This window comes from Somniosus microcephalus, chromosome 16, assembly GCF_052327205.1.
Source record: "Somniosus microcephalus isolate GS21.2 chromosome 16, FLI_Smic_1.0, whole genome shotgun sequence".
NCBI lineage: Eukaryota > Metazoa > Chordata > Chondrichthyes > Squaliformes > Somniosidae > Somniosus > Somniosus microcephalus.
Genome location: NC_141002.1, coordinates 81005426 through 81033391, shown reverse-complemented (window position 1 = coordinate 81033391; position 27966 = coordinate 81005426). Strand labels below are relative to the sequence as shown.

At 46.9% G+C, this 27966-nt stretch overlaps 1 protein-coding gene across 3 annotated transcripts in view; it reads left to right on the top strand.

Moving 5' to 3' along the window:
- Nucleotides 1-27966, top strand: part of LOC147106322 (thyrotropin-releasing hormone-degrading ectoenzyme-like) — a 155670-nt gene that overhangs the window by 84254 nt on the left and 43450 nt on the right. For all 3 annotated transcript variants that reach the window (XM_086009318.1, XM_086009319.1, XM_086009320.1), the window contains exons 8-13: nucleotides 1546-1611; nucleotides 8127-8192; nucleotides 15456-15643; nucleotides 19519-19607; nucleotides 25446-25579; nucleotides 25682-25737. In XM_086009318.1, coding sequence (XP_085865444.1) covers nucleotides 1546-1611; nucleotides 8127-8192; nucleotides 15456-15643; nucleotides 19519-19607; nucleotides 25446-25579; nucleotides 25682-25737 — 599 coding nt within the window. The remainder of the gene's footprint in view (nucleotides 1-1545; nucleotides 1612-8126; nucleotides 8193-15455; nucleotides 15644-19518; nucleotides 19608-25445; nucleotides 25580-25681; nucleotides 25738-27966) is intronic.

Sequence of the window (27966 nt, the reverse complement as noted above, 5' to 3'; positions counted from 1 at the left end):
CAGATATTAGGCTAACTGGTCTATAGTTTCCAGCTTTTTGTCTACTTCCCTTCTTAAATAAGGGTGTTACATTAGCAGTTTTCCAATCTGCCGGGACCTTTCCTGAGTCCAGGGAGTTTTGGAAAATAATCCAAAGCCGTATTGGTTCGGGCACTGGTTAGACGTCTCTGGCAGCCGCCTGAAACAAATGCTGGCATACTTAATATATGTTAATAAGGGTCTTGCGCGTGAATCAGGACCCCTTTGGAAAATTGGTGTCCGCACGTGCCTGAAACGGCACTCCCTAAACCCCTCCAGCAAATGATGGTGGGAACAGACAGGAAGCAGCCTTCAGAAGCGCTATTTAAAGGAACATAGGAACAGGAGTGGGTCATTCCACCCCTCAAGCCTGCTCTGCCATTCAGTTGGCAGGGCTGATCTGCAAGGGGTCCTCATCTCCATTAAGGTAGGTCTGTGGCTGGTCATATTAGGCCTCTAGGATGCTTTTGCACTGAGTTTTTGGCTGCTTTGGCAAAAACCTGTTTGGCTATGAAATACTTTGGAAGAGAGAGTTTATGGACATCCTGAACTCTTTCTTCGGACGTGCTTATTTGGAATCGCTGAACATGGGAATGCTGCTGGGCTTATCCTCGAGGCTTCCAAAACAGAAGGGGGTGCAGCAGTAAGGAAGGCAGCAAAAAGAGGGGGAAGGAGGCCTTGCAGCACATGTGTCTTCAGAAATAGAACGTCGAATCTGAACCTCAAAGTGTTTAAGGCGGATGCGCTTCAACAGAGAGACAACCACTTACCTAGGCCACCTTTTGGAGTGAGAATGGGAGCCCAACACCAGGGTGTGCACTACCTGTGGCAGTGAAGGTTACCATGGCTCTAAACATTTATGCCTCTGGCTTCTTCCAAACTGCTTCTGTTGACATCAGGAACATCAGTCAATTTGATAGCAAAATACTGCAGATGCTGGAAATCCGAAATAACAACAGAAAATGCTGGAAAAACTCAGCAGGCCAGGCAACATCCGTGGAGAGAGAAATAGAGTCAAAGGGTTTTGACCTGAAACGTTGACTCTATTTCTCTCTCCACGGATGTTGCCTGGCCTGCTGAGTTTTTACAGCATTTTCTGTTGTTACATCAGTCAATTTGCTGCGCACACGCTGATCCAGCAGGTCACTGATGCACTGTTTCTTGAGGCGTCAGCAGTTCATTAGCTTCCCCACAGAGGCTAACAAGGCAGGAAGAGCGAGCGCTGCGATTTGTCCGCATTGCCGGATTCCCGCAGATGCAGGGCGTCCTAGATTGAACGCCTACAGTCCGGCGTGTTCAGAAGCCATTAAACGACATCGGTGGGTGGTCCAAGAACAAATGGAAATTTACACTAAAAGAGGCAGAAGAAAATATTAAAGTACATGCATGTTCATCATGTGACCAGCAGTTGTTTTCCATTAAAAGAGTACAGGTGTATAAAAACATAATTGAGGCGATTCCTGTTTAGAGTCTTGCTGGCAGGTAATTTACTTTATTGACAATAATCTTTAAAATTTTAATTCCTAGGGCGCTGCATTGATTCGAATGGTGGCTAACTTTATGGGACAGAATATATTTCAAATAGGATTACAGGTGGGTAGAAGTCATGCAAAGGGAGTATCTTGTATATGGTTAGCTATGATCATATTACAGTGTTGCGTATTCTTTTCTGATGTAGGTGTGGTGCATGTTTCCTAATGAAAGCACAGTAGAACCCCCAAAATGCAGATAACCTAGGTTTGGAGCCTGCTTGCAATGTTGGTAACGTTAAAGAGTTTGTCATTTTTAGGGATTAGACAGACTGTTCAGCTTTTAAGGAGTGTTAATTGTGGATGGTGCAGACGTTATTTAAATCGGAGTGACTGCTGCCAACAAACCGGAAGCTTCTGCGCATAAATGCTATTTAAAAACAATTCAACTTTTAATTTTTATTTTCTTCAGTTCGGCAGCAGATCACTTTTCCCCGACGCATAAATGTTAACTTTTTCTCTCTTGGCTCAGTTTGGCAGCGCATAAATGTTAATTCAATTTTGAAGTTTTATTTTCTTCCCCTGGCGCGGCTCAGTTCGGCAAACTTTTAATTTTAATTTTCTTCAGTTCGACAGCAGCGATCTCGTTCCCCTACTCCCCTCCTTTCTCACCAATCTGTGGGAAGTTCGATGAGAACAACCGGAAAAAACCACAATAAAACTGCATGCGCAACCAGTTTACTTCGTTGGCAGCAGTCGTGTCCTATTTAAATTTGCTGCACATACTGCAGTCCAATATACTTTTACTATTAAAGGGCAGTACCTGTCAAGAAGAGAGATGCAATAAGTAACATGCACAATGGTGCATGCTATCAAATACACGGTGCATTTGACTGACTGCTACTTCTTAATTTCAGAGGTCATATATATGAGGCTGGGTAAAAGGCAACAGAATATGATATAATTTATAATCCAAGTGGAGACATTTTTTGTGGGGTTTCTCCCACCCCAAGAAGATTTTCCGGCTTTGTATTTTTAGACTTTTATCCTGTGGAATTCGTTGCTGGTGCAGAGGAGAAGGAGATTAGGATTCTTTTTAATTCACGGGATCTGGGCCTCGCTGACGATGCCAGCATTTATTGCCCATCCCTAATTGGCCTCGAGAAGGTGGTGGTGATCCGCCTTCTTGAACTTGCTGCAGTCCATGTGCTGAAGGTACTCCCACAGTGCAGTTAGGGAGGGAGTTCCAGGATTTTGACCCAGCGACGATGAAGGAACGGTGATATGACTGTGTGACTTGGAGGGGAACTTGGAGGTGATGGTGTTCCCATGCGTCTGCGTCCTTGTCCTTCTAGGTGGTAGAGGTCGTGGGTTTGGGAGGTGCTGTCGAAGAAGCCTTGGCGAGTTGCTGCAGTGCATCTTGTAGATGGTACACACTGCAGCCACGGTACGCCAGTGGTGGAGGGAGTGAATGTTTAAGGTGGTGGATGGGGTGACAATCAAGCAGGCTGGTTTGTCCTGGATGGTGTAGAGCTTCTTGAGTGCTGTTGGAACTGCACTCATCCAGGCAAGTGGAGAGTATTTCAACAAAATCCTGACTTGTGCCTTGTAGATAGTGGAAAGGCTTTGGAGAGTCAGGGTGTGAGTCACTTTCCACAGAATATCCAGCCTCTGACCTGCTCTTGTAGCCACAAAGTATTTATGTGGTTGGTACAACTAAGTTTCTGGTTAATGGTGACCTTCCAGGATATTGATGGGGGATTTGACAATGGTAAAACCATTGAATGTCAAAGGGAGGTGGTTAGACTTTCTCTTGTTGGGGATGGTCATTTCCTGGCAGTTGTGTGGCGCGAATGTTACTTGCCACTTATCAGCCCAAGCCTGAATGTTGTCCGGGTCTTGCTACATGCGGACACGGACTGCTTCATTATCTGAGGAGTTGTGAATGGCACTGAACATTGTGCAATCTTCAGTGAACATCTCCACTTCTGTCCTTATGATGGGGGGAGGGTCATTGATGAAGCAGCTGAAGATGGTTGGGTCTAGGACACTGTCCTGAAGAATTCCTGCAGTGATGTCCTGAGGCTGAGATGATTAGCCTCCAACAACCACCATCTTCCTTTGTGCTAGATGTGACTCTAGCCAGTGGAGAGTTTTCCCCCTGATGCCAGTGTTGAAGCTGTACTGGAACAGCTTGGCTAGAGGCATGGCTAGTTCTGGAGCACAAGTCTTCAGCACTACAGCCGGGATGTTGTCAGGATCCATAGCCTTTGCTGTATCCAGTGTGCTCAACTGTTTCTTGTTATCACGTGGAGTGAATTGAATTGTCTGAAGACTGGCTTCTGTGATGATGGGGACCTCGGGAGGAGGCCGAGATGGATCATCCAATCGGCACTTCTGACTGAAGATGGTTGCAAACGCTTCAGCCTTGTCTTTTGCACTTCTGTGTTGGGCTCCGCCATCATTGAGGATGGGGATGTTCATGGAGCCTCCTCCCGTTAGTTGTTTAAATTGCTTTGTGTGCTAAGTCTAGCCTAAAGGTGATGGAAGTATAAAATGATCTTTCCCACTTTACGTTAACATCAATTTTGTGCCAAACACAGCCCACATAGCAATTTTTCTCTCGTAGTCTGGTTTACTTATTTTGGCTCTGGTATATTTAATTGAGCTGGTGATGGGCACCCAAAGTGGAAAAGGAAGTAAAATCAAATATACTGACTATGTACATTATAATGTGCAGGGGCCATTTAATAAACATTGTCCTTGAATGGTGCTCTGGCTAGACCAAGTATTACAGCAATGTGCTTAGATCATTATTTCAAGTACTTCGTGTTCTGCAGATATTTGGAATCAGTAAAATATTTTACATTCACAAGCTAAAAATTGCTGAATGCTGTTGATAGTTCACAATGTTTAACATTATTCTGTCTAATCCATTCTGAGCATAACTTATGAATTGTTAATGTTTCCCTAACATGTGTAATAATCAGTAGAAAATAAACTGCTGCTCACCTGCAGTGTAATTATAATAGCGGAGAGCAATTTATATTTTCTTCTAGCTCCACAGGGATTGTTTAAAAATGTTTTTTAACACAATGTGTCTCAGCATAAGGCCAAACACTCGCGGAACTACTGAGCTGTTAATTAAAATGCATTAATGAATATATTATATACATAATAAAGATGAGTGTCAAATAAAATTAAGGAACTGTAACTATGCATTGTTACAGTTCGGGTTTTCTCGCTACAATTTTATCTTGTGCTCAAGGCAAACGGGCATTTCCCAGAAGCAGACCGAGTCTCCTATGAACTGAAACCTGTGCTCTTAAACCTGCTGTGTCTAGGATAACATGCACAGGATCAACAATGACCCCTTTCATTGTGTCATTGGGTACTGGAATGACGTGGGTTGACCAGGCTCAATTTGAAAGGTGGGGAACACCACATTATTACACCAAGGTGTATAGGCTGAAACTAGTAGTCAGATTTATTTACAAGTGGTATATAATACACAGAAGCATTAAGACTGAGATAATAAAAGTACAATTCTTAAAACCCTAAAAATAGATTCAGCCCACAATACCCATTTGAGAACATATTTCTCACAGGTTGACAAGGCAGAGAACATTTTGTATGAAGCAGGCCTTCACAGTGTGAGATTGCATGTGGATGGTGCAAATGACCAATGGAACTAAATTGAACTAAATAATGAGAAGTCTCTGGTATATATTTCAGACCAAAGGCCGTGGTTGTCAATTAACCAAGATCAAGGACACAATGGAGCATACTATTGTATAGAATGGCTAAGGAGTAGGTGTCCACCTACATTAGGTTTCCTACATTACAACAGTGACTACTCTTCAAAAGTAATTCATTGGCTGTAAAGTGCTTTGTGATGTCCTGAGGTCATGAAAGGTGCTATATAAATCCAAGTTTGTTCTTTTATTCTTTCATTCTCACATGGGTCCTTTTACTCAGGACCTATTAATGCTTTGACCAAATACAACATAATTAGCAGTGAATACATGGCCTTTACATAAGAACATAAGAAATAGGAGCATGAGTAGGCCATTCGGCCCCTCGAGCCTGCTCCGCCATTCAATAAGATCATGGCTGATCTGATTTTGGCCTCAACTCCACTTTCCTGCCCGCTCCCCATAACCCTTGATTCCCCTGTTTTTCAAAAATCTGTCTATCTCCGCCTTGAATATATTCAATGACCCAGCCTCCACAGCTCCCTGGGGTAGAGAATTCCAAAGATTCACGAACCTCTGAGAGAATAAATTCCTCCTCATCTCCGTTTTAAATGGGCGACCCCTTATTCTAAAACTATGCCCTCTAGATTCTGAAGGGGATTGACAGGGTAGATGCTGAGAGGTTGTTTCCCCTGGCTGGAGTGTCTAGAACTAGGGGGCATAGTCTCAGGATAAGGGGGTCAGCCATTTAAGACTGAGATGAGGAGGAATCTCTTCACTCAGAGGGTTGTGAATCTTTGGATTTCTCTGCCCCAGAGGGCTGTGAATGCTGAGTCTTTGAGTATATTCAAGGCTGAGATTGATAGATTTTTGGACTCTAGGGGAATCAAGGGATATGGAGATCAGGCAGGAAAGTGGAGTTGAGGTCGATGATCAGCCATGATCTTATTGAATGGCGGAGCAGGCTCGAGGGGCCGTATGGCCTACTCCTGCTCTTACTTCTTATGTTCTTATTCCTCCACGAGGGGAAACATTCTTCCTGCATCTACCCTGTCAACCCCCATCAGAATCTTATATGTTTCAATAAGATCACCTCTCATTCTTCTAAACTCCAATGAGTATAGGCCCAACCTGCTCAACCATTCCTCATAAGACAACCCTTTCAACTCAGGAATCAATCTAGTGAACCTTCTCTGAACTGCCTCCAATGCAAGTATATCCTTCCTTAAATAAGGAGACCAAAACTGTACACAGTACAGGTGTGGTCTCACCAATGCCCTGTACAGTTGTAGCAAGACTTTCCTACTTTTATACTCCATCCCCCTTACAATAAAGGCCAATATTCCATTTGCCTTCCTAACTACTTGCTGTACCTGCATGCTAACTTTTTGTATTTCATGTATGAGGACACCCAGATCCCTCTGTACCGCAGCATCCTGTAGTCTCTCTCCATTTAAATAATAATGTATCCTGATTAGTTTCTAGATCAAATAAGCTGACCTGGTCCTGTAGAAAACACATCTCCAGGCCTCTATTTTAAAATTGGGAAAGGAAAATCAAAATCAATTTTAACTCTAGTTATTTCAGAACTGTATGACATAAAATAAAGAAATTGTTCTTTTTTCACATGTATAATACAGGAGGATATGATACATTAGGTAGGAGAGCTTAACACAAAGTCTAAACTATTTATATTCTGCAACTGTTACAGTTTGGTAAAGTTTAATAATTCACCATTACCCACCATTTATTCCCCTTTTATACTGTCAAAGTTTTTAATCAAAATTAGCTGACATCACAATTTCACATTCATGGCAAACTGTTTGACATCATTGGGGAAGCGAGTGTAGTGACCTTCGAAAAGCACTCATGAAGATTTCCTTCAGTTGGAATTTATAGCGATACCATCGACACTTTTATGAATGGATTTACAGTGTCGTTGCAGATAGCCAACAGAACAATTCTTGTGTAAGGGTAAACTCGCTGATTGCATTGTTCCAGCAGGCAGTGATGCCTGAAGGGAGAAGGTAGAATTTATTCCCAGTCATTTGAAACATAGAAAAAAAAATAGGAGCGGGAGTAGGCGATTCGGCCCTGCGAGCCTGCTCCGCCATTCAATATGATCATGGCTGATCCTCTATCTCAATTCCGTATTCCCGCTCTCTCTCCATACCCCTTGATGCCTTTTGTGTCTAGAAATTCATCTATCTCCTTCTTAAGGAGAAACACACTGGGATGTTTCCTGCTGCCAGTGCCCATGGAGACTGGTGTTGAAAGTCGGACCTGACTTATTTAAATGAGGCCCAGGAGTTAAAATGGCCTGAGCCTGACACTCGCCCAACTGGATCCACGCTCACCCCTCGCCCCAGTTCAAATTGGGACTATAGTGTTCACCCTGGTAGTAACATATTGCCGGGTACCCTGCTGCTTTTCCTTTGTACTGGTGACCATCACGCATGTGGAAAGAACAATGCACTTTTCTACCACACCAACTAATAAACTATGAATAACCAACTAAAACTTCCAATGGGCTTTTCTTTGGCTCGACTGTGTCGTATATTCTGTGGAATTCTGCTCTTCACAGTGCTCTTTGCCTTTGAAGCCGTCACATAAATCATTGAATTAGTTGTGAAGCCACGAGAAATGTGAAACTGGCAGGATTACAGGTAACCCAGGATTGGCCAGATCTCCAGCGTTAACTTTTAGGACAACGTGGGTAAATATTGCTCCTCGTGCGAGACTTCCCGTGGAAGAATTTCAGTGTTTCGGCGTCAAGAAATAAGATTATTTGGCTTAATAGTTTTGAAGTATTTGTGGCCACAAGTAAAGTCAGGTACCAATGGCACAGAACTTAACACAATAGTTATTTTCTGGTAGAGTGAATTATTTGTCCAGCCGTGGTTCAATGGTCTTCTCAATTCAGATTTTTCTTTGCCCAATTTAGGATTTTTTGACTGCACACATGTATGGCAATGCAGGAAGAAATGACCTATGGAACAAACTTTCAGAGGTAACCTCCTTTTTAAAGTGTTATGGTTTGTGGGAATAATCTGAACTGAAGTGTTAAAGCGCCAACATTGTATTGAGTTTTGCGTATTTTATATCCTGCTACTTATGTTAATATGGGAACATTGATACTAATCATCACAAGCTCCTTTGGCATTATTTATTGGCTAATACACAGACTATTAGCATGTGTTACAATGTAGGAATACATCAAAAGTCTCAAGGACTTTATCAACAGCATCTCAACCTGCAATTCGCCTTTGAATCACCCTCTAACCTTGGCCATTCTACATAACATACACAATTCGAGTTAGTCGTGAACAGTTTGTTAAATCATTTTTAACAGGTTTTTTTTGCAGTGATGGGGGTCATGATGAGTAACAAAATATGGTGGCATCTTTGATTTGCAGCATGTGATTTGAAGTGTAGTGCTGTTGAATCATGTAATCACTGCACGCTACAGGAGAGAAACATATATAGGATTCAGAACAGAAGTAGTGAATTTAAGGTGACAATGTGCTGCAAGTACCTGTAAGTTATGAGTTACACAATGACAGGTTATTTTGCAAGGTTCAGCAAAATCTTGATATTCATGTTATGATACACGTAGCTTTAATTCTGCAGACTTTTATTCATTATTTCTAAAATAATAAAATATATTCATCTCTTTTGTGGCAGTTGGATGGTTTTCAAATTAAATCTCATGATAGCTATGTGATGGGGTCAGATGTTGTTGCAGTGTTAGCTCCTTGTTCTGTGTTCAGTTGCTGTATGATACATATTTAGGTGAGGAACTAAATTTAGCAATAGGTATTACGGTTAACATTGTTATCTAATTAAGGTAAAGGGCCCAACAGTGTAGAACTGAGAGGGACAGGGTAGTAAGGAGACATTCAAAGTGGCAAGAGAGGAACAGGTGAGAAGTTAGGGTAAAGAGAGACCGCAGTGTGTGCATGTGTATCTAGCAGTGAGATGTGACTAACAAGCTATTGTCACTGCAAAAATGCAAAGTATGCTGTACAACTAATAATACTGAACTAAAAGGTGTGTGATTTTGGTACATAATGTAATTCAGTTCGACACTCAGTACAGTCTATCTCCATACACAGTCAAACTATAACATCACAAACTATGATAGCTAATCATTTGCCTTATCCTGATTGAATTTGTACTAAAAGTTTCTGAAGCCTTAGAACAGTAAGAGATTAATAGGAAACACTATCTAGCTGTTCCTTACAAGTTTATAGTAATGACTTTTAACAATATATACATTAAGTAGCGGAAAAGCCTATGCCTTTGGTAAAATGCACTTCAAAATTAAACTCAAACTGAGCTTTGGGCTATCATGGTTGAAAAATCGTGGGCCTGTAGACCTCGATTTTCCATCCATTTTGGAAGGAAAACCAAGGCTTGTGGGCACAGAGTTTCCTGACCCACGCTTCCCATGCTGGGAACACCCACTTGGGAAATCGGCCCTCAAGTTTACTCGCCTGCTTGCTGGAGATGCACTTTGGTGAGGTGAAAATAAAGCAACTCGCTTGCTTAGTCAATATTGATAACAACAACAACTTGTATTTATATAGCGCCTTTAACGTAGTAAAACATCCTAAGGCGCTGCACAGGAGTGTTATAAGACAAAGGCCTAGAAATTCAGTCTGGCCACTTTTGGGGCGGTAAAGTCGGGCGGTCGCTAAAGTTAGCGCCCGCCGGAAAGTGTAGGCCACTTCGCCGAAATTCAGTAGATTTGGCCAAGAGTTTGGGCGAGCGCTGAAACTGGCGTTACACTGCTATCTTCAGGCGCTAAGCCGGCGATGCGGACTGATAACGCCGAGGCCGGGCGCAGCGCAGGTGCGGTCATGTTTTGATTGACAGCAGACACCCTGACGCCGGCCAGCTCTTAAAGGGGGAAGGGTCGACTTTGACTGCTGCCACGCCCTGCATAGTGGAGCCCTGCAGCTAGGCCTCAACACTGCTGGTGGACCCAAATAGCGCCTGAAGCCATGGAGAAGGCCCGTGAACGAGCGCAGCGCTTCTCAGAGCATGCTTTGAGGGTGCTGGTTAATGGTGTGGAAAAGAAAAGAGAGATCTTGTGCCCGGACAGTGGCAAGAAGGCTCCCAGGAGGCAGTACAGAAGAGCCTGGAAGAAAATCGCCCAGAGGGTCACAGCCAACAGCGATGTCCCCAGGAGTGCGGACCAATGCCGCAAGAAGTACAACGACCTCACTCGGATGGTGAAGGTGAGTACCCTTTCCAGTGTCCTCCTCATCCTTGCATGTGCACATCACATTATGGGCAAAGGGACCTCAAAGGCCTAATGGGCAGCCCTCCTCCCGCAGCTATGGCACTGGCATGATCATCAATAGCACTTTCTGCACTTAACACACTGGCCAAGCTATTCGACCATGGGAGGCAGTGCACACAGCAACAGGGCACCACACTGGCCAAGCTATTCGACCATGGGAGGCAGTGCACACAGCAACAGGGCACCACACTGGCCAAGCTATTCGACCATGGGAGGCAGTGCACACAGCAACAGGGCACCACACTGTACTTAGAGGCCGTCCTTTCTCTTGCAGGCCAAGCTGGCGCGGAATTTGAGGAGCCAGTCTGCCACCGGGGGAGGCCGTCCCCAGCACCAGGCGCTCAGTGAGCTGGAGGAGAGCGTGGCTCGACTCATGCGTGGCCGGGTGACTGGCCCTGTTGCCATTGGAGATGCAGACCCTGTACTGGGACCCACTGGTAAGGACATGACCGGTTGGACCTCTCTCGTTGCCCTTGCGCTTCAGATCTACATCCTTTCCCACTGTCCGACCAATGCGCATAATGCCACCACTCATGCCTCCCTCGCTGACGCCCTGTCCTCACTCTAAAGCTACTCTTGTGCCTTCCTGCTTTCAGCTGGTGAGGAGGAGGTGGTCCCTGAAGCTCAGAGTGCCAGGCCCTTGGAGGAGGAGGACGACGAGGACCAGGAGGAAGGCGGCACATCGGGGGAACCCACATCCACGCCAGGGGATGGCAATGGAGGGGAGACGTCTGGCCTGGAGGAGAGGCAGGGGGAAGTGTTGCAGGGGGGTGTAGCTCCTGGGCCCAGTGGGGTCGAGGCACGCGGGAAGGGTCGGGCAGCACGGCGGCCTTCTCCCCAGAGGGGGGAAGTGTTGCAGGGGAGGGCAGTTCCTGGGCCCAGTGGGGTCGAGGCACGCGGGAAGGGTCGGGCAGCTCGGCGGCCTTCTCCCCAGAGGGAGAGTCCGCCCTCCAGTCCGGAGACGGTCCTCGCCCAGGAGGTGCGCCTCCTTGATGAGATGTCCGCGGCGTCGGAGCGGCGCCACAAGGAGTTCATGGGGGTTGTGGGACAGTTGCCTCAGGCCATTGAGTCCCTGGCTCATAGTGTGGTCGCTTTCGGGGAATCACAGGCCAGGGGGGTCGAGCAACTCGCGGCAGCACACGACGGGTGTCCAGCAACTCACGGCAGCGCAGGACAGGGGTGTCCAGCAACTCGCGGCAGCACACAACAGGGGTGTCCAGCAACTCGCGGCAGCGCAGGACAGGGGTGTCCAGCAACTCGCGGCAGCGCAGGACAGGAGTGTCCAGCAACTCGCGGCAGCGCAGGACGCGAGTCGCGAGTCCATGAGTGGTGCCGTCCAGACACTGGCAGATCTGATGCAGGCACATACCAGGGCAGTTCGGGCACTCACTTCTGCCACACTTGCTGTGGCGCGGAAGCATCGCCAGGGCACCCGCCGCCCTGCTGCAGCACGGCGGTCTGGCCTCCACCAGATTGCTGCGCTTGCTGCACTGCCAGCCCGGCCGAGTGCCAGTGTCTCTGGCGAACAGCGCGCACCTGGCATCAGCCAGCTTGCCCCCATTGGTGCAGCCGACACTGCCACTCCCCCAGCCAAGGTGCGACGAGCTGCTGCTGAGACAGATGCTGGCCAGCTGCAGCAGTCAGCAGCCGGCCCCTCCCGGGCCGGGCCTCGTCTAGGCCGACCCCCAAGGGCATCTGCCGTCACGCATTGTGGCCCTCATGAGCCTTCCCCCAGCCTTGCCACACCCACAGGGCCCAGGTTGAGGCGGAGTAGCAGGTCGGGCAGGGGCCGGAGAAGCCTGCATAAGGACTCGCCCTCTCGGCACACCCAGTAGAGTGTGGTGATAGCGGTTTTTTTTATATGGGGGTGTTTGTGTTCTGGGGGGGCTTATTTTGGTAAGGCCGAAGATGAAGGCATTTTTTGTTTTTATGGGGGTGTTTGTGTTGTGGAGGGGGGGGCTTATTTTTGTAAGGCCGATGATGAAGGCCAATTGGATGGGCAAGTTTTGTTATTCCTCCCCAGGTTGTGGGAGTGACAGATGTTTTTGACTGTTTTTTGGGGGTCTCGTCTGTTTTTCTGTTTCATGTGGGAAGTGCCCTGAGTTTGTAAAATAAAGCTTTTTATTTATTCAGCATGTCCAGGTGTCATGTTTCAAGTGGTTGTTGCGTTAACCGGCTGAGGGCTTGCGGAGCGGCTGCATTCAGGTGCGTTCATTGCCACAGGCCATTCCCTGACAGGGGGCCTAGAAGTGTCGTTCAATAAGCCGCCGGCGGACGGCCCTTGGACCTTGTGGCTCCCTCCTGGGCTGGTACTCCTCCTCCTCCTCCTCCTCCTCCTCATGGTCCTCCTGCTCGTCCTCCTGAGGTGGTGGTGCAACGTCAGGTGGCAGTGCCTGAGTCCTGCGGATAGCCAGGTTGTGCAGCATGCAGCACACGACGACGAACTGGGAGACTCTATCCGGCGAATACTGTAGAGATCCGCCGGAACGATCCAGGCAGCGGAACCGTTGCTTGAGGATGCCAATCGTTTGCTCTATGATGTTCCTTGTGGCTTGATGGCTTTCGTTGTATGCCTCCTCCGCTGGGGTCCTGGGTGCGCGGAGCGGGGTCATGAGCCATGTACACAAAGGGTAGCCCTTGTCCCCAATAAGCCATCCCCTTGGTGGAGGCTGTGCCTCGAACATGTCAGCCACAGTAGTCTGGCGCAGGATAAATGCATCGTGGCTGCTTCCTGGAAAGCGGGCATTGACAGCTAGGATGCGCTGCCTGTGGTCACACACCAGCTGTACATTGAGGGAATGGTAGCCCTTCCGGTTGCGGTAATCCTCGGCATTGTCGATAGGTGCCCGCATAGCCACATGCGTGCAGTCAATGGCGCCCTGCACCATGGGGAAGTCCGCGATCCTGCCAAATCCGACTGCACGCTGCTCCTGCCTCTCTAGGGTCATGGGGAAGGAGATGAATTGGTGTCTCCTCGCGAAAAATGCATCGGTGACCTGCCGGATGCAGCGATGCGCGGCGAACTGGGAGATGTTCGCTATGTCCCCAGCAGCGGCTTGGAAGGAGCCGCTTGCATAAAAGTTCAGAGCCACCGTGACCTTCACTTCCACCGAGAGAGACGTCCTGCACATCAGCTGTGGACACAGATCTCTGTGAAGCAGCTGGCAGATCTCTGCAACCACCTCCCTTCTGAAGCGCAGCCTCTTAACACAATGCGCCGCAGTCATGGTGAGATAGGACACCTGCTGCCGGTATTGCCTGAGTGGGTAAGGCCTACGTTGCCGACGCCTGATGGCCCCTCTGCGTCTAGGCATGGCTGGCCCTCTCACACAGCGTCTGCGAGCCCTTCGCACATAATGCTGCAACTGAGGGTTGGAACCCCATATAGCCCCCATAATAAACTTGCAAACAGTGAAATCACAATGATTCAAATGTCAAAGCTCTGGCCAGAAGCCAAAAATACCTCTCCTATGTTGTCCCAAATCAGTAAGCTCTGTTCCTTGGTCTCTGTCCAGAAATCCAAAGCAGTAAAGTCATTGCAGCAAAATGGCTGGGCTTTATAGGTCAGTGTAAGTGCCCTTTAATTAGCGCTCCCCGAGGCCCACAGGGCCTCTGTTGCGTTCCACTTCACAGTTCTTAACAGCGCCACGCCCACATTGGGCGGGCGCCACTGAATTTCCGGTTTGGGGCGCACAAACAGCGTTGCACGACGAAATGACGTCATAAGCTGCGCGCGCAGCTGAGCGGGCGCAAACACTTTGCGCCGGCGCTAAATGTCTACTGAATTTGGGCGTAGGCGCAGATCGGCCTGCGCCCGGGCGCTAAGTGCCTAGCGCTGGAAATATACCCCTCTTATGGCGTTAACGGCTGGCGAACGCAACTGAATTTCTAGGCCAAAGAATTTGACACCGATCCACATAAGGATAAATTAGGGCAGGTGACCAAAAGCTCAGTCAAAGAGGTAGGTTTTAAGGAGCGTCTTAAAGGAGGAAAGAGAGGTAGCGAGGCGGGCAGGTTTAGGCAGGGAATTTCAGAGCTTAGCGCCTAGGCAACAGAAGGCACGGCCACCAAAGGTTGAGCGATTATAATCAGGGACGCGCAAGAGGGCAGAATTAGAAGAGCTCCGATATCTCAGTGGGGGGTTGTGGGGCTGAAGGAGATTACAGAGATAGGAAGGGGCGAGGCCATGGAGGGATTTGAAAACAAGGATGAGAATTTTGAAATCCAACATAGGTCAGGGGTGATGGGTGAATGGGACTTGGTGCGAGTTAGGATACGGGCAGCTGAGTTTTGGATGACCTCAAGTTTACGTAGGGTGGAATGTGGGAGGCCAGCCAAGAGTGCGTTGGAATAGTCAATCTGGAGGTAACAAAGTCTGTATCCTGCTGTACCTGTGGTCTTTCATCACTTCATTTTGCACGTGCCCACAACCTCTGACCCTTCGAGACTCGCTCTCCCTCCTTCCCCTTCCATATTAGAAATATTTCATTCCTTCAATTTTAATGGTTTGGTTCAACTTCAAGCTACAAGCTCAGGCAAATGGAAAGTTCATATTGTTGAGATAAAAATGAAATCCCACATATTAAGCGGTCAGTAACTTTTGAACTATATTTATGCCATTAGTATAAGCTACACCCTGTAAGACATATTCAAATTCAATCCAGTCATAACTCCTGACCAATAATGCATAATTTACTGGTTGATTAGGGCTCCACACGAAGAGGCTCGAGTGGAGCATAAACGCCGGCCTGGTTTGGTTGGGCCGAATGGCCTGTTTCGGTGCCGTATATCCTATGTAATAAAGTATGAGAGATTCCTTATTGCACTGCAGTCATTCAAGTGGAAAGTTTAGTGACTGTACAAGCCCTACTGTAATGGGTGTTGATTAACCTATTGCTGTTGTGATTACCTTTAGCTGAAAACCTCTGTGATGCTTCAAATACCAGTATTTTTTCCTTTATATAGACATTGCAGAAAATTGGGAAAAATATCAACATCAAAGAAGTTATGGATCGCTGGACGTTACAGATGGGCTATCCTGTTGTCACCATTGTTCGGAATGAGAGCAGTGTCGATATCTTAACAATCAGCCAAGAACATTTCATCTATGATCTCACGACAAAATCTAGGAATCCCGCTTTCTCCAATAACAGGTAACAGTGTTCGTTTCATTTTATGTGCGCAGAGAGTTAGAAAGGGACACGCAATGTAAAAGCTGATCCTGATATTCATACAATGTACACAATACCCAATTGCGACTGGGAGATGAGATAAATGCCGAATTTTCCGGGGGGACAACAGGCACAATCAGTGGTGGGTCGGGTGGGAAAGTGTTTTTTCCCAACGGGTCGGGACCCCGATGTCGGATCTGTCAGTGCTGAGCAGACCCAACACGCAGCAGCGGGGCACCCAGTTCAGGTAATTATGACCTTGTTTAGAGATTATTAACAATACATTTCAGCTCACCTTTTGATTTTACGTGCTCGCTCGGTGAGTGTGAGGGTTGGCTAGTGAGATGGGGATGTGATAATATAGATAGAGAGGGATGGGTGGAGGTCCAAGGTAAGTTGGTGTGAGAAGGATGTGCAGGAGTAGGGTAGGGAAGGCAGAGTGATGGGGATGTGATGAGAGGCACAGCAGGATGAGGTTGAGTGTGGCTTTGTACTAATGTTTCGTGATCTACTGCGATCATTGAAACGTTTGCGGCACTGCAGCCTGGTCCTCCTGACCACATCCCTGCTTGTGCCCTCCTGCGCAGTGCTCTCCTGGGGAGGTCTCTCCCACCCATGGGAAGGGAAGAGGACCTCCCTGCGAGAGCCTGGGTGCAGCCCTGTGCCTTTGTGCAGTGCTTGTCAGTGTTTGCAGCACCTCAACGCTGACAGCACAAACGTCAAATTAAATTTGGCCATGGTCCCTTTAAGGAAACCGGCTGATGACGCGCCATCAAATGACGTCCCCAGACCCGCTTCCTCTAATTGGCTGGCAAACGTGCTGGGCGGGGCTGAACAAACCCCATTGAGGGAAATTCATTTCACAGAGGAGGATGGAGCCAGCAGCGGGGTTGGGACCCGCCCCAGATATCGCCCGCCCCGGACCCGCCGAGGTTAGCAATATCCAGCCCAGTGTGTCCATTATGTGGCTGCTGCACTTAACCAAGTTGCTGGACAAAGAAATATTGACATTTCCATCACCAATTTGTCTTGCTCTCGGGTATTATCTCTTCTGATATGGTGGAAATACAGCGTGTTTAATTTACACCACAATGTGCAAGATCTGACACCAAGACAAAACAAGTCGCACAAAAAATGTTATTCATTAGCTTTGAACTCAGTGTGTACTCTATTTGGTGTCTGAAGAGAATTCAATACTTCATGCATTCTGTTTCAGGAACCTATTATTTGCACTTACTGTTCAGTTATTATTTTACGAGCTGATAATGCGTTGCATTTGGCATTCACCTGTGTTTTTGTACAGCTGTAAAATCCACAGTAAGATCACAAATTACTTCGCGTAGGGATGGAATTGAAAAATGAATTGGAATTTTACAGTTGGCATTATAGTTTTTGGAATAGTGCGTTATTCCTGGAGCCCCAGCAAGGAGCAAACACACGATACCAAATTGAATAAAAAAGCCAAAACATTATTAAGCAAACCACAGCTCTCAGGGGATGTGAGGGAAAACTTTTTTACGCAGTGAGTGGTGAGGACCTGGAACTCGCTGCTGACGGAAGTGTGGAAGCGGAGATACTCAATGTTTTCAAGGGGAGACTGGATAGGCACTTGAGGGAAATAAACTTGCAGGGCTACGGGGATAGAGCGGGGAATGGGACTGACTGGATTGCTCTACAGAGAGCCGACATGGACTCGATGGGCCGAATGGCCTCCTTCTGTGTCATTATGACTCTATGACTTTCGCCTCTCGAGTGACTATTGTGTCGTATTCTAAATACATCTCGGCTCCTGAAGTGAGCTTGCATTAGAAAGTAACATATAGACACTGGTCAAATTTAAAACAAGTTCTCCAAAGCTAGGACCGCCAGGATTTAGAATACACGTGGATTTACCACATGAAGAATTCCTCAATCAAGCTACAGTATCTTCAGTTGATTTGGATACACAGCAAACTAATGATCCCTTTAAGCTGCGCGTTGAAGGTCCTGTGCAGCCAGTGAGTCAGCTTTTAAATAGAAAAGCCGCTCATGTGTGGAATTTTGAATGGCCCACGCAGCCCGTTAAATGGGCCGCACGGATCAAAAACAAAATTAGAGGGAACATTGCAGCTAACACTAAAGCACAATGTGCCTCATTTGAAAGGTGTGATCAAATTTGTCATAATTTATCTGATGCTTGAAAGTATTTTTTCTGTTTGTTTCGATCTTAGGGCAGAAATTATTGTCAGTGACAGGGAGAGGCAATATTTTTTTGCAGAAGGAACAGGGCGAGGCAATATACACTTATTGGCACAGTTTTAAAGAGTGTGCAGGGACAGAGGGACCTGGGAGTTAATGTGCATAGGTCCCTGAAGGTGGCAGGATATATTGAGAGAGTGGTTAGCAAAGCATATGGGATCTTGGGCTTCATAAATAGAGGTATTGAGTACAAAAGTAGAGAAGTTATAAAGCGCTGGTTAGACCACAACTGGAGTATTGCGTCCAGTTCTGGTCACCACACTTTAGGAAGGATGAGAAGGCCCTTGAGAGGGTGCAGAGGAGATTTACCAGAATGGGTCCAGGGATGGGGGATCTTAACTTCAAGGACAGGTTGGAGAAGCTGGATTTGTTTTCATTAGAGCAAAGGAGGTTGAGGGGTGATTTGATAGAGGCGTACAAGATTATGACGGGTTTGGATAGGCTAGATGGGGAAAGGCTGTTCCCACTAGTTGATGGTACAAGGACTAGGGGACACAGATTTAAGGTTTTGGGTAAGAGATACGGGGGGATGTGAGGGAAAACTTTTTTACGCAGCGAGTGGTGAGGATCTGGAATTCGCTGCCGATGGAAGTGGTGGAAGTGGAGACACTCAATGTTTTCAAGGGGAGACTGGATAGGCACTTGAGGGAAATAAACTTGCAGGGCTACGGGGAAAGAGCAGGGGAATGGGACTTACTGGCTTGCTCTACAGAGAGCCGGCACGGACTCGATGGGCTGAATGGCTTCCTTCTGTGCCGTTTTGACTCTATGGGGGAGAAATTGGGTGAGTAGCGCCACCTGTTAGCGCCTAAAGAGGCAGGCAGTGGCTGTAGCGCCACTGGCTGCGCCTTCCGCGATATTCAGGAGGGGCGCTAATGGTGGCGTTAGCCTGTTGCGCTGCGCCGCCACCGATGATGTCATCGGTGTGCGCAGCGCCCCATTCGCGCCCCGTTTGCGATATTTGGTAGCGAATGCCGCAGTTGCGCCGTTCGCTACCCGCGCCCGGTTCACGGGGCCTTACTGTGCCGGCAGCGGCGCAAGTTAAGGTGGAGGTGCGGGGCGGCCGCTTTTTCGGCGGCCGCCTGCCAGCACCTCCGTCCCCGGCCTCCTAACCGCCCCCCGTGGCATTGCCGGCTGTTTCCCGAGAGCCCGGCACTTCTCCTTGGTGCCGGGCTCATTTGCCGGCACTCGCGAGCGGGGATTGCGCTGTTGCAGGCACCTCCCCCTTAACAGTGGGAGGAAGGCCTGCAGTACCGCAGCGTGCCGTGCCGCAGCATGTGGCGCTGCAGCACGTTGCGCTGCGATAATCAGTTTCAGCGTCCTAAGAGGGACGCGGAGCGCCTCGAGCCTCGCCCCGTGTCCCTCAAGGGGCACTGAAACTGAATTTCTGGCGATCGGTATTACTCCGATCGCTGCGCTAAATCCTGCGCTCAAGCGACTTTTGTGCCACTTTGGCGCCCCAACCCAATTTCTAGGCCTATGACTCTATGACATTACTGTGTGAATAGGCTAATGCCTCCGTACACAGTGGAGATAGGAATTTGGTACGAGTGGGTTAAGTGTTTGTACTGTAACATTGCTGTCAGTAATTTCTACCCTCGTGTGTTTTATTTTTCTAGCTATTTGTGGGAAATCCCCCTAACTGTTGCTGTAGGAAACTTAAGCCACATTTCATCAGAGACGATGATATGGATTACTAATAAAACAGGTATTGCCACAATTTATCAATATATTGTTCAGATATATAAATCTGGTTTCTAAACTTACAAATTTTCTGGCTCACATCTTGCAAACTGTTGCTAAGGAATTTTTATGTTGATGTGGTATCTTGAGCTGGCCATAGATGGAGACAGACACAGGTTAACTCCGTAACATGGTTTAATCAACACTTGCACATAAAAGCTTCTGCCATGAGGCAGCAAAAATAAAGAGTACAACCAGTACAGATCAGACTTAACTCAGGAGAGCAATTGCCACAGCACCACCTGGTGGATCAGGTTACACATAACCTCCCAGGTTACTACACTCCTCCCCCCTTAAGATTGCCGTATGCAATTCTTAAACAATAACCCTTACTAGGTACTACGTTTTAACTAACCAGTATGCTCTAACCATGGTTAACCCCTGACTAATTTAACAGGTTTGTATAAGTCTTTCTCGTTGCTTGCGAATCCTTTGTGAACGTCTTAATTCCACTTGTGGTGGATTCTCAGATTCATTCGCACTTGAGATTGGAGTAGTCTCTGATGTTGGTTTTACTCTGTCCCGCTGTGGCCTGGCAGTACCAGTGTCCACTGGCACCTTATAAGCCGTGCTGGGTCCTGGAACAGCCTCCTCTACTGCCCTTTGTGCCATCTGAGGCAGTTCCCCCTGCTGCCGGCTGAAAAGCTGATCCACATGCCGACAAACCCCCTCGACCATCCCCTAGTAACACAGAGTACGACACAGGTCCTGTAATGTCCTGGATTAGTCCTAGTATCCATTTAGGTCCATAACCGAAGTTCCGGGTGTACACAGAGTCCCCTATGGCGAAATGGCGAGCTTTAGTATGTTTGTCATGGTACGCTTTTTGGTTTGTTTGTTTTGTCTCAACCTTGCTTTTGAGATCTGGGTGTATCAGGTCTAACGTGCACCGCAACTTTCTCCCCATCATCAACTCAGCCGGATAAAGCCCCGTGGTAGCTTGGGGTGTTATACGATAACTAAACAAGGCTCTATTGAGCTTGGTCTCCAGGGTGTCACCTGAGCTCTTCCTCATGAGCTCCTTAAAAGTCTGCACGGCTCGCTCAGCTAACCCATTTGAGGCTGGGTGATATGGAGCCGAGGTGACATGTGTGATTCCATTCCTTACCATGAATTCTTTGCTCCCTTCACTAACAAAACACTGTGCATTGTCGGATACAATCATTTCTGGAATACCATGCGTGCTGAAGCTGTTCCTGAGACAATTCAGTGTGGCATCAGTCGTTGCAGAGCTCACTGGATAAACGTCGATCCACTTTGAGTGAGCGTCAACCAGCACCAAAAGCATTTTGCCCATAAAAGGTCCCGCATAGTCTATGTGAATTCTCCTCCAGGGTTTACTGGGCCACTCCCAAGGATGGAGTGGTGCCCCGGCAGGTGCTTTCCTCTGTTCCTGACATATAGTGCATGACTTTACCTTTGACTCAATTTCAGCATCCAAGTTAGGCCACCACAGGTAATTCCTAGCCAGTCCTTTCATTCTAGTCATTCCTGGGTGCGATTGATGCAACTGTTCCATCAAAATAGAGCGTCCCCGCTCTGGGACTATGATGCGTGCTCCCCATAGCACACATCCATCTTGGACACTGAGCTCGTGCGGTCTCTGTCTGTATGGTGCGAACTCCAGTCCCTCACAGTGATCTGGCCAGCCTTTCAACACATACTCACGGACCCTTGACAAAACGGGGTCCTTGGCTGTCCAGCCCTGGATTTGCGCTGAAGTCATCAGGGGACTGATCTCCTGATCCAGCATCAGGACGTGCTCCTCAGGGGAAGTACTGCGAGGAGATTTTGAGAGGGGAAGGCGGCTGAGAGCATCCGCGTTCCCGTTTTCCTTGCCGGCTCTGTACGTGATCACATATTCATAGGCTCTTAGTATTACTGCCCATCTCATTATTCTCTGTGATGCCATTTGAGGCACCGCTTTCATCTCATTCAGTAAGCTAATAAGAGGCTTGTGGTCAGTACTGATTACAAACTTCCTCCCATATATGTACTTATGGAATTTCTTTACTCCAAATATAATGGCCAACCCCTCTTTATCAAGCTGTGAATAGTTCTTTTCCGCAGCTGTGAGCGTGCGTGAAATAAACCCGATGGGCCTTTCCGCTCCATCTGGCATGCAGTGGGCCCCCACTCCATAGGGTGATGCGTCGCAGGACATTATCAACTCCTTCTTCTCGTCATAATGCACTAACACCCTGCTGGACTGAAGTAGCTCCTTTGACTGCTGAAACGCTTTCGCTTGCTCTGGCCCCCAACGCCATGGCTCCTCCTTTCTCAGCAGTTTGTGCAGGGGTGCCAGCAGCATCGATAAGTTTGGAAGAAACCGGTTATAATAATTCAGGAGCCCTAGATAGGCTTTCAGTTCAGTCACTGAGGTGGGTGCCGGTGCATCCTGCACTGCCCGCACTTTCCCTGGTAATGGATGGAGGCCTGTGGCATCCACCCGATGTCCCAGGAATGTAACTTCCTTCTCCATGAAACTACACTTACTCCGTTTCAGGCGTAGCCCCGCCTCTTCCAGCCGCTGTAGCACTTTGTCCAGTGTTTTTAAGTGATCCTGATCGTCACTTCCTGTTAGCAAACTATCATCTAAGTACACGGCCACCTTTGGAATGCCCTGCAGAATGCCCTCCATAGTCCGTTGGAATATTGCTGGGCTAGAACTGACACCAAATGGTAACCTGGCATACGTGAACAGCCCCTTGTGCGTGTTCACCGTGACAAACTTTTTTGATTCTTCATCTAGCAATATCTGCTGAAAGGCATGACTCATGTCCAGTTCGCTGAATCTTTCTCCCCCAGCGAGCGATGTTAACATGTCCTCCATTCTCGGAATGGGGTACTGTTCCAGTGATGATACTCTGTTCACTGTTAACTTATAGTCACCACACACCCTTACGTTACCGTCGGGCTTCAATACCGGGACTATTGGTGCCGCCCAGTCTGAAAATTTCACTGGTTCTTTTACTTTGTCCTTTAACAGGCGATCTAGTTCCGCCTCAACCTTGGTTTTCATTGCAAAAGGTACCGACCTTGGTTTAAAGAAACGAGGCGTGGCATCACTGGCTACATGAATCTTGGCTGTGGCTCCCCTTAAGGTGCCCAGTTCGTCCTTGAACACTAACTCATGCTTCATCAGCACTTCTTGCAGTGCCTCTGTACTGTCCTCCATTTTATTCATTGCCTGCCAGTCCACACTCAACTCACTGATCCACCCTCGCCCTAACAGATTTGGCCCTGACCCTGCTACCACTACCACCGTAAGCTCTTTGGTGACTCCTTTGTGTTCCACTTGTACTTCGGCCGCCCCCAAAATGTCCACCTTCTGTCCTGTGTAGGTTTTGAGACTAATGGGGCATGTATCTAGCTCTGGTACTTTTGCTTCCCCCCATAGCTTGGCGTACTCAGTCTACGACATTATGGTTACACTACATCCGGTGTCAATCTCAAACTTTACTTGACCTCCGTTCACTATCAAATACTGAGTGAGAGGGGGTACGTTGGGCCTTGAAGTGTCTATACTGTATATAGTGAAAACCTCCTCACTAGACTCACTAGACTCTTCCTCTTGTATGTAATTTGCCCGCTTTGTGTACTTCTCCCTCCCCCCTTTAGCATGCTTTGCCCCTTTAGCACTGCTTCTCTTACTCGCTGCCCTTTTACAGACTTTCTTTAAGTGCCTTATTTTTCCACAATTGTGGCACTTTGCCTTTGCAAACCTGCAGTCCTTTGCATAATGGCTCGTCCCGCCACATCGGTAGCAATCCCCAACCCTGACTGGTGGACTTTTCGCGCCAGCTTCCATCTTGAAAACAGCTCCTCCCACTGGTTTACTCCATTTCTCCTTGCTCACTGTTTAAGTCCTTAATGTCCTTGTTAGCCATCTCCATGGCTTGTGCTTTTTTAAGTGCCGTCTCAAACGTTAATCCTTCTTCTGACAGCAACCTTTGCTGTATACTGCCGTCGTTAACTCCGCATACTAGTCTGTCCCTTAACATGACTGTGAGCGTATTTCCAAAATTACAGTCCTGTGCGAGCTTCCGAAGCTCCTCCACATACTCAGTAACGCTTTCTTCCGGCCTCCTAATCCTCGAATTGAATTTCCATCTCTGTACTATTTCACTAGGTTTCGGATTGAAATGATTCTTTAGTAGACTCACCAACTCGTCAAAAGATTTTTCTCCTGGCCGCTCCGGGCTCAGCAGATTCCTCATCCGTGTATAGGTTTGCGCTCCCACACAACTCAGTAAAATGGCCCTTTTCTTTTCAGCACTGTCCACCTCGTTTGCCATAAAGAAATGGCTCAGTATTTCACAATACTCCTCCCAAGACTGCGACTTGCTGTCAAAAGGTGCCACGGAGCCTACCGTTCCTGCCATCCTTGGAGTCCGGTCACTTCAGCCAAAAAATGAAACTCCGTTTCGACTCCCGCGGCCTAGCCTCGTGCTTTTCCGACTAGTTTGCTAACCAACCCGAGCACCTCTTCCGAATACTCCAAAACTTTTCCGTCCTTTATTCTCGTCGCCATATGTGGTATCTTGAGCTGGCCATAGATGGAGACAGACACAGGTTAACTCCGTAACATGGTTTAATCAACACTTGCACATAAAAGCTTCTGCCATGAGGCAGCAAAAACAAAGAGTACAACCAGTACAGATCAGACTTAACTCAGGAGAGCAATTGCCACAGCACCACCTGGTGGATCAGGTTACACATAACCTCCCAGGTTACTACAGTTGAAATTATGTAATAACTTGTACTGTTTCACTTGATTTTATGGTGCAAATTATGCATTGTCTCCGAATCCTCATATGATTGTTTTCTTCAACATGTTTCTATGGTGGTAAAATCTTAGAAGCTGTAAAATCTTAGTGTCTTTAATTAATATAAATATATTAGCGTCGGATTGTGGTCTGTTGTATTACTTAACATGATCATGAAATAGAATCAAGACTACCTATTATTTGAACTGATTTACTTTGTGTTGAAAGTAAGTAAGATTTAAAAGTATTTGTTTAATCCCTATTGACCCCATTATTGCTGATGAACTACTATATTCAATTGTTAGAGATGTCAGCTGTTTGATAATTCCTTTTGACAGAGAGTTAGGATGATGGAGTAGATTTTACCCCCTCACCCATCAGAAACAGGGCGGGGGTTAAAATGGTGAGGGGAGGAGCACAGCAATCCCGATCCATACACCTGCTACCATCTTAACTTACCTGGGAACAAGCAGGGGAGGGCCTACTTTACATTGGAAAGTTGCGGCCTGCATGGGGCCAACCTCAACAGTCAAACCATGGCGGGATCGCAGAGTGATCGGAAGAGGCCAAAGTAAGTTAAAAAAAAATTAACTATTCTGTGGAATCCTTGGAGGGTCAAGAGGAGCAGGAGTGCTCCCCTGGGCCCTGCAAGGGGTCCTTGCCTGCCCAGCCCTGGCCTTGCCTCTCCCTCTCACCTCTGTTATCAGCTGCCAAGCCCCCTCCCCAGCGCTGACTTTATACCGAGGACCATTCCCTTGGGTGCCCGGCGTCCTCGGGCTCCCAACCCGATTATTGCGCCCGCCCGACTACCCTGATCTCAGTGCCGATGGTGTGAGGAGGGAGAATGTCTTTCTTCAAATTAGGCCCGGGAGTTAAAATGGCCAGGGCCTCACGCTGAGCCCCCCTCGCTTTCTTTCTTTCGTTCTTTCTTAGTAAGAAGTACCAGGATAGCAGAAACCATTCTATATCAAATGGAAGATATCTGAATGCTAATCTTGAATGAACTAACCTTTAGTTTTCTTTCTACTTGATAGAGCATCACAGAATCAGCTTCTTGGATAAAAGTAATTGGCTTTTAGGAAACCTTAATCAGACTGGCTACTTTAGGGTTAACTATGATTTGAGGAACTGGAGGTTGTTAATTGAACAGCTCCTGACCAATCCTGAGGTAAATAATACGCGCTCTGGTGTTAGTTATACTGCTTTAAGCACAAACATCTAGTGTGTTTCTCAGTGCTAAATAGCTTCTTCCTCTGGTTGACCCTGACAGGTGATCTCAGTTGGCAACCGAGCGGGCCTGTTCGATGATGCTTTCAATCTAGCCAGGTATATTTTGTATTTAATGTAAAACTAGAAACTCAGTAAATCTCTGCAGCTACAGGCACTAATCTAATACTCCACATGAACAAGGAAAAAATCTGAGTCTGAAAATACTGGTAATGGGGGAGGGGAAACAATTTAGCAGTGTAATATTAATTGCATTGGTGTTGTTTCATGTACTCTGTAACGCAAGTTGCTAGTATTCAGCAGCAGTGTTCCCTTTAAGCTGTGCAATCGCGCAGCTTTCTGGACCTCCTGCACAGCCAGCTCGCCGGCTTTTCAATGCGAAAAACTGCGCATGCGCGGTATTTTAAATGGGCTGTGCACTCAAAGGAAATTAACAGGAACATTGTTCAGCAGTACTATGTTTTAAAACAAATTGAATTATGGGTTTGTTGTAAGGACCGTGTACTGTCTTTGTCTGTGTATTGTCTGTGTCTTAAGTGCTGCCATTATTTAAAGTGCTAGAGGCCCGTGCTCTTCCTGCCACATAAAACTCAATTTTAGATATGCCGGTCAATCACTTCTTTAGGTTGCATTTTCAATGCTATTGATACTTGAGCCTTTAGCGACTAATTAGGTGAACAATTCTAGTTCTGCACATGCACATAAATCATTACACTCCTGTGGATTATTAAGGCTATCGGATGTTTGGGTTTGTAACACAACTTTTGCCCCAGGGTTACTGTTTGTATGTATTTGGTCATGAGTGTTGCATACAGCATCTCTATCAGTCTATAGCTGTTTTTGTTTTGCTCTCACTGTTTCTTTCCATGCTACTGTACAATTAGTTAGCCAAAGATTTGCTGGAATGACATTTAGCAGGCTGCCATCTCAAGATTAGGTTTTTTGGTTTTGAAATCTATGGGTCTTGTTAAATTTCAATGGGCAGATCATATCTAGCATAGATTCAAGCAGTAAATTAAACTAATAATGGGTTATATTACAATACGCATAGTTCAGCATTATCCCTTGGAGTACTGTTATCACGTAGTCATAATTCAGAAGAAGACTACAGTTTAATTATATTATTCTCTCTGCATTTTTCTAAAATCACTTTGCAACCCTGAAATTATGCCATGTGATATTGGTGTAGGAATATTTAATGCATTCGCCTGAAGTTCCTCTGTGCTATTTTAGATGTTAACCCAATTTCAAATGATTTTGTTCCTGCATTAGTATCCCATGGCATAATTTCAGGGCCCCTTTGACTTGTTGCTGCAAATTTACAAACCATCAATCTCGCAAAGACTTTGTCAAGAAAACAGTTTCAGTTCTCAACCATAGAATCCTAGAATGGTTACAACACAGAAGGAGGCCATTCGGCCTGTCGAGCCCATGCTGGCTCTCTACAAGAGCACTTCAGCTAGTCCCACTCCCCTGCCCTTTCCCCATAGCCCTGCAATTTTTTCCCCTCGGGTACTTATCCAATTCCCTTTTGAAAGCTCCGATTGGGTTTGCCTCCACCACCCTTTCAGGCAGTGTGTTCCAGATCCTAACCACTCGCTGTGTAAAATTTTTTTCCTCATGTCACCTTTGTTTTTTTTTGCCAATCACCTTACATCTGTGTCCTCTGGTTCTCGACCCTTCCGCCAATGGGAACAGTTTCTCTCTATCTACTCTGTCTAGACCCCTCATGATTTTGAATAGCTCTATCAGATCTTCTCTCAACCTTCTCTGCTCTAAGGAGAACAACCCCAGCTTCTCCAGTCTATCCACGTAACTGAAGTCCCTCATCCCTGGAATCATTCTCATAAATCTTTTCTGCACCCTCTCTAAGGCCTTCACATCCTTCCTAAAGTGCGGTACCCAGAATTGGACACACTGCTCCAGTTGAGGCCGAACCAGTGTTTTATAAAGGTTCATCATAACTTCCTTGCTTTTGTACTCTATGCCTCTATTTATGAAGCCCAGGATCCCGTATGCTTTTATAACCGCTTTCTCAACCTGCCCTGCCAACTTCAGCGTTTTGTGCACATATGCCCCCAGGTCTCTCTCTTCATGCACCCCCTTTAGGATTTTACCCTTTAGTTTATATTGCCTCTCTTCGTTGTTCTTACCAAAATATATCACTTCACACTTTTCTGCATTAAATTTCATCTGCCATGTGTTCGCCCATTTCACCAGCCTGTCTATGTCTTCTTGAAGTCTACCACTATCCTCCTCACTGTTCACTATACCTCCAAGTTTAGTGTCATCTGCAAATTTTGAAATTATGCCCTGTACTCCCAAGTC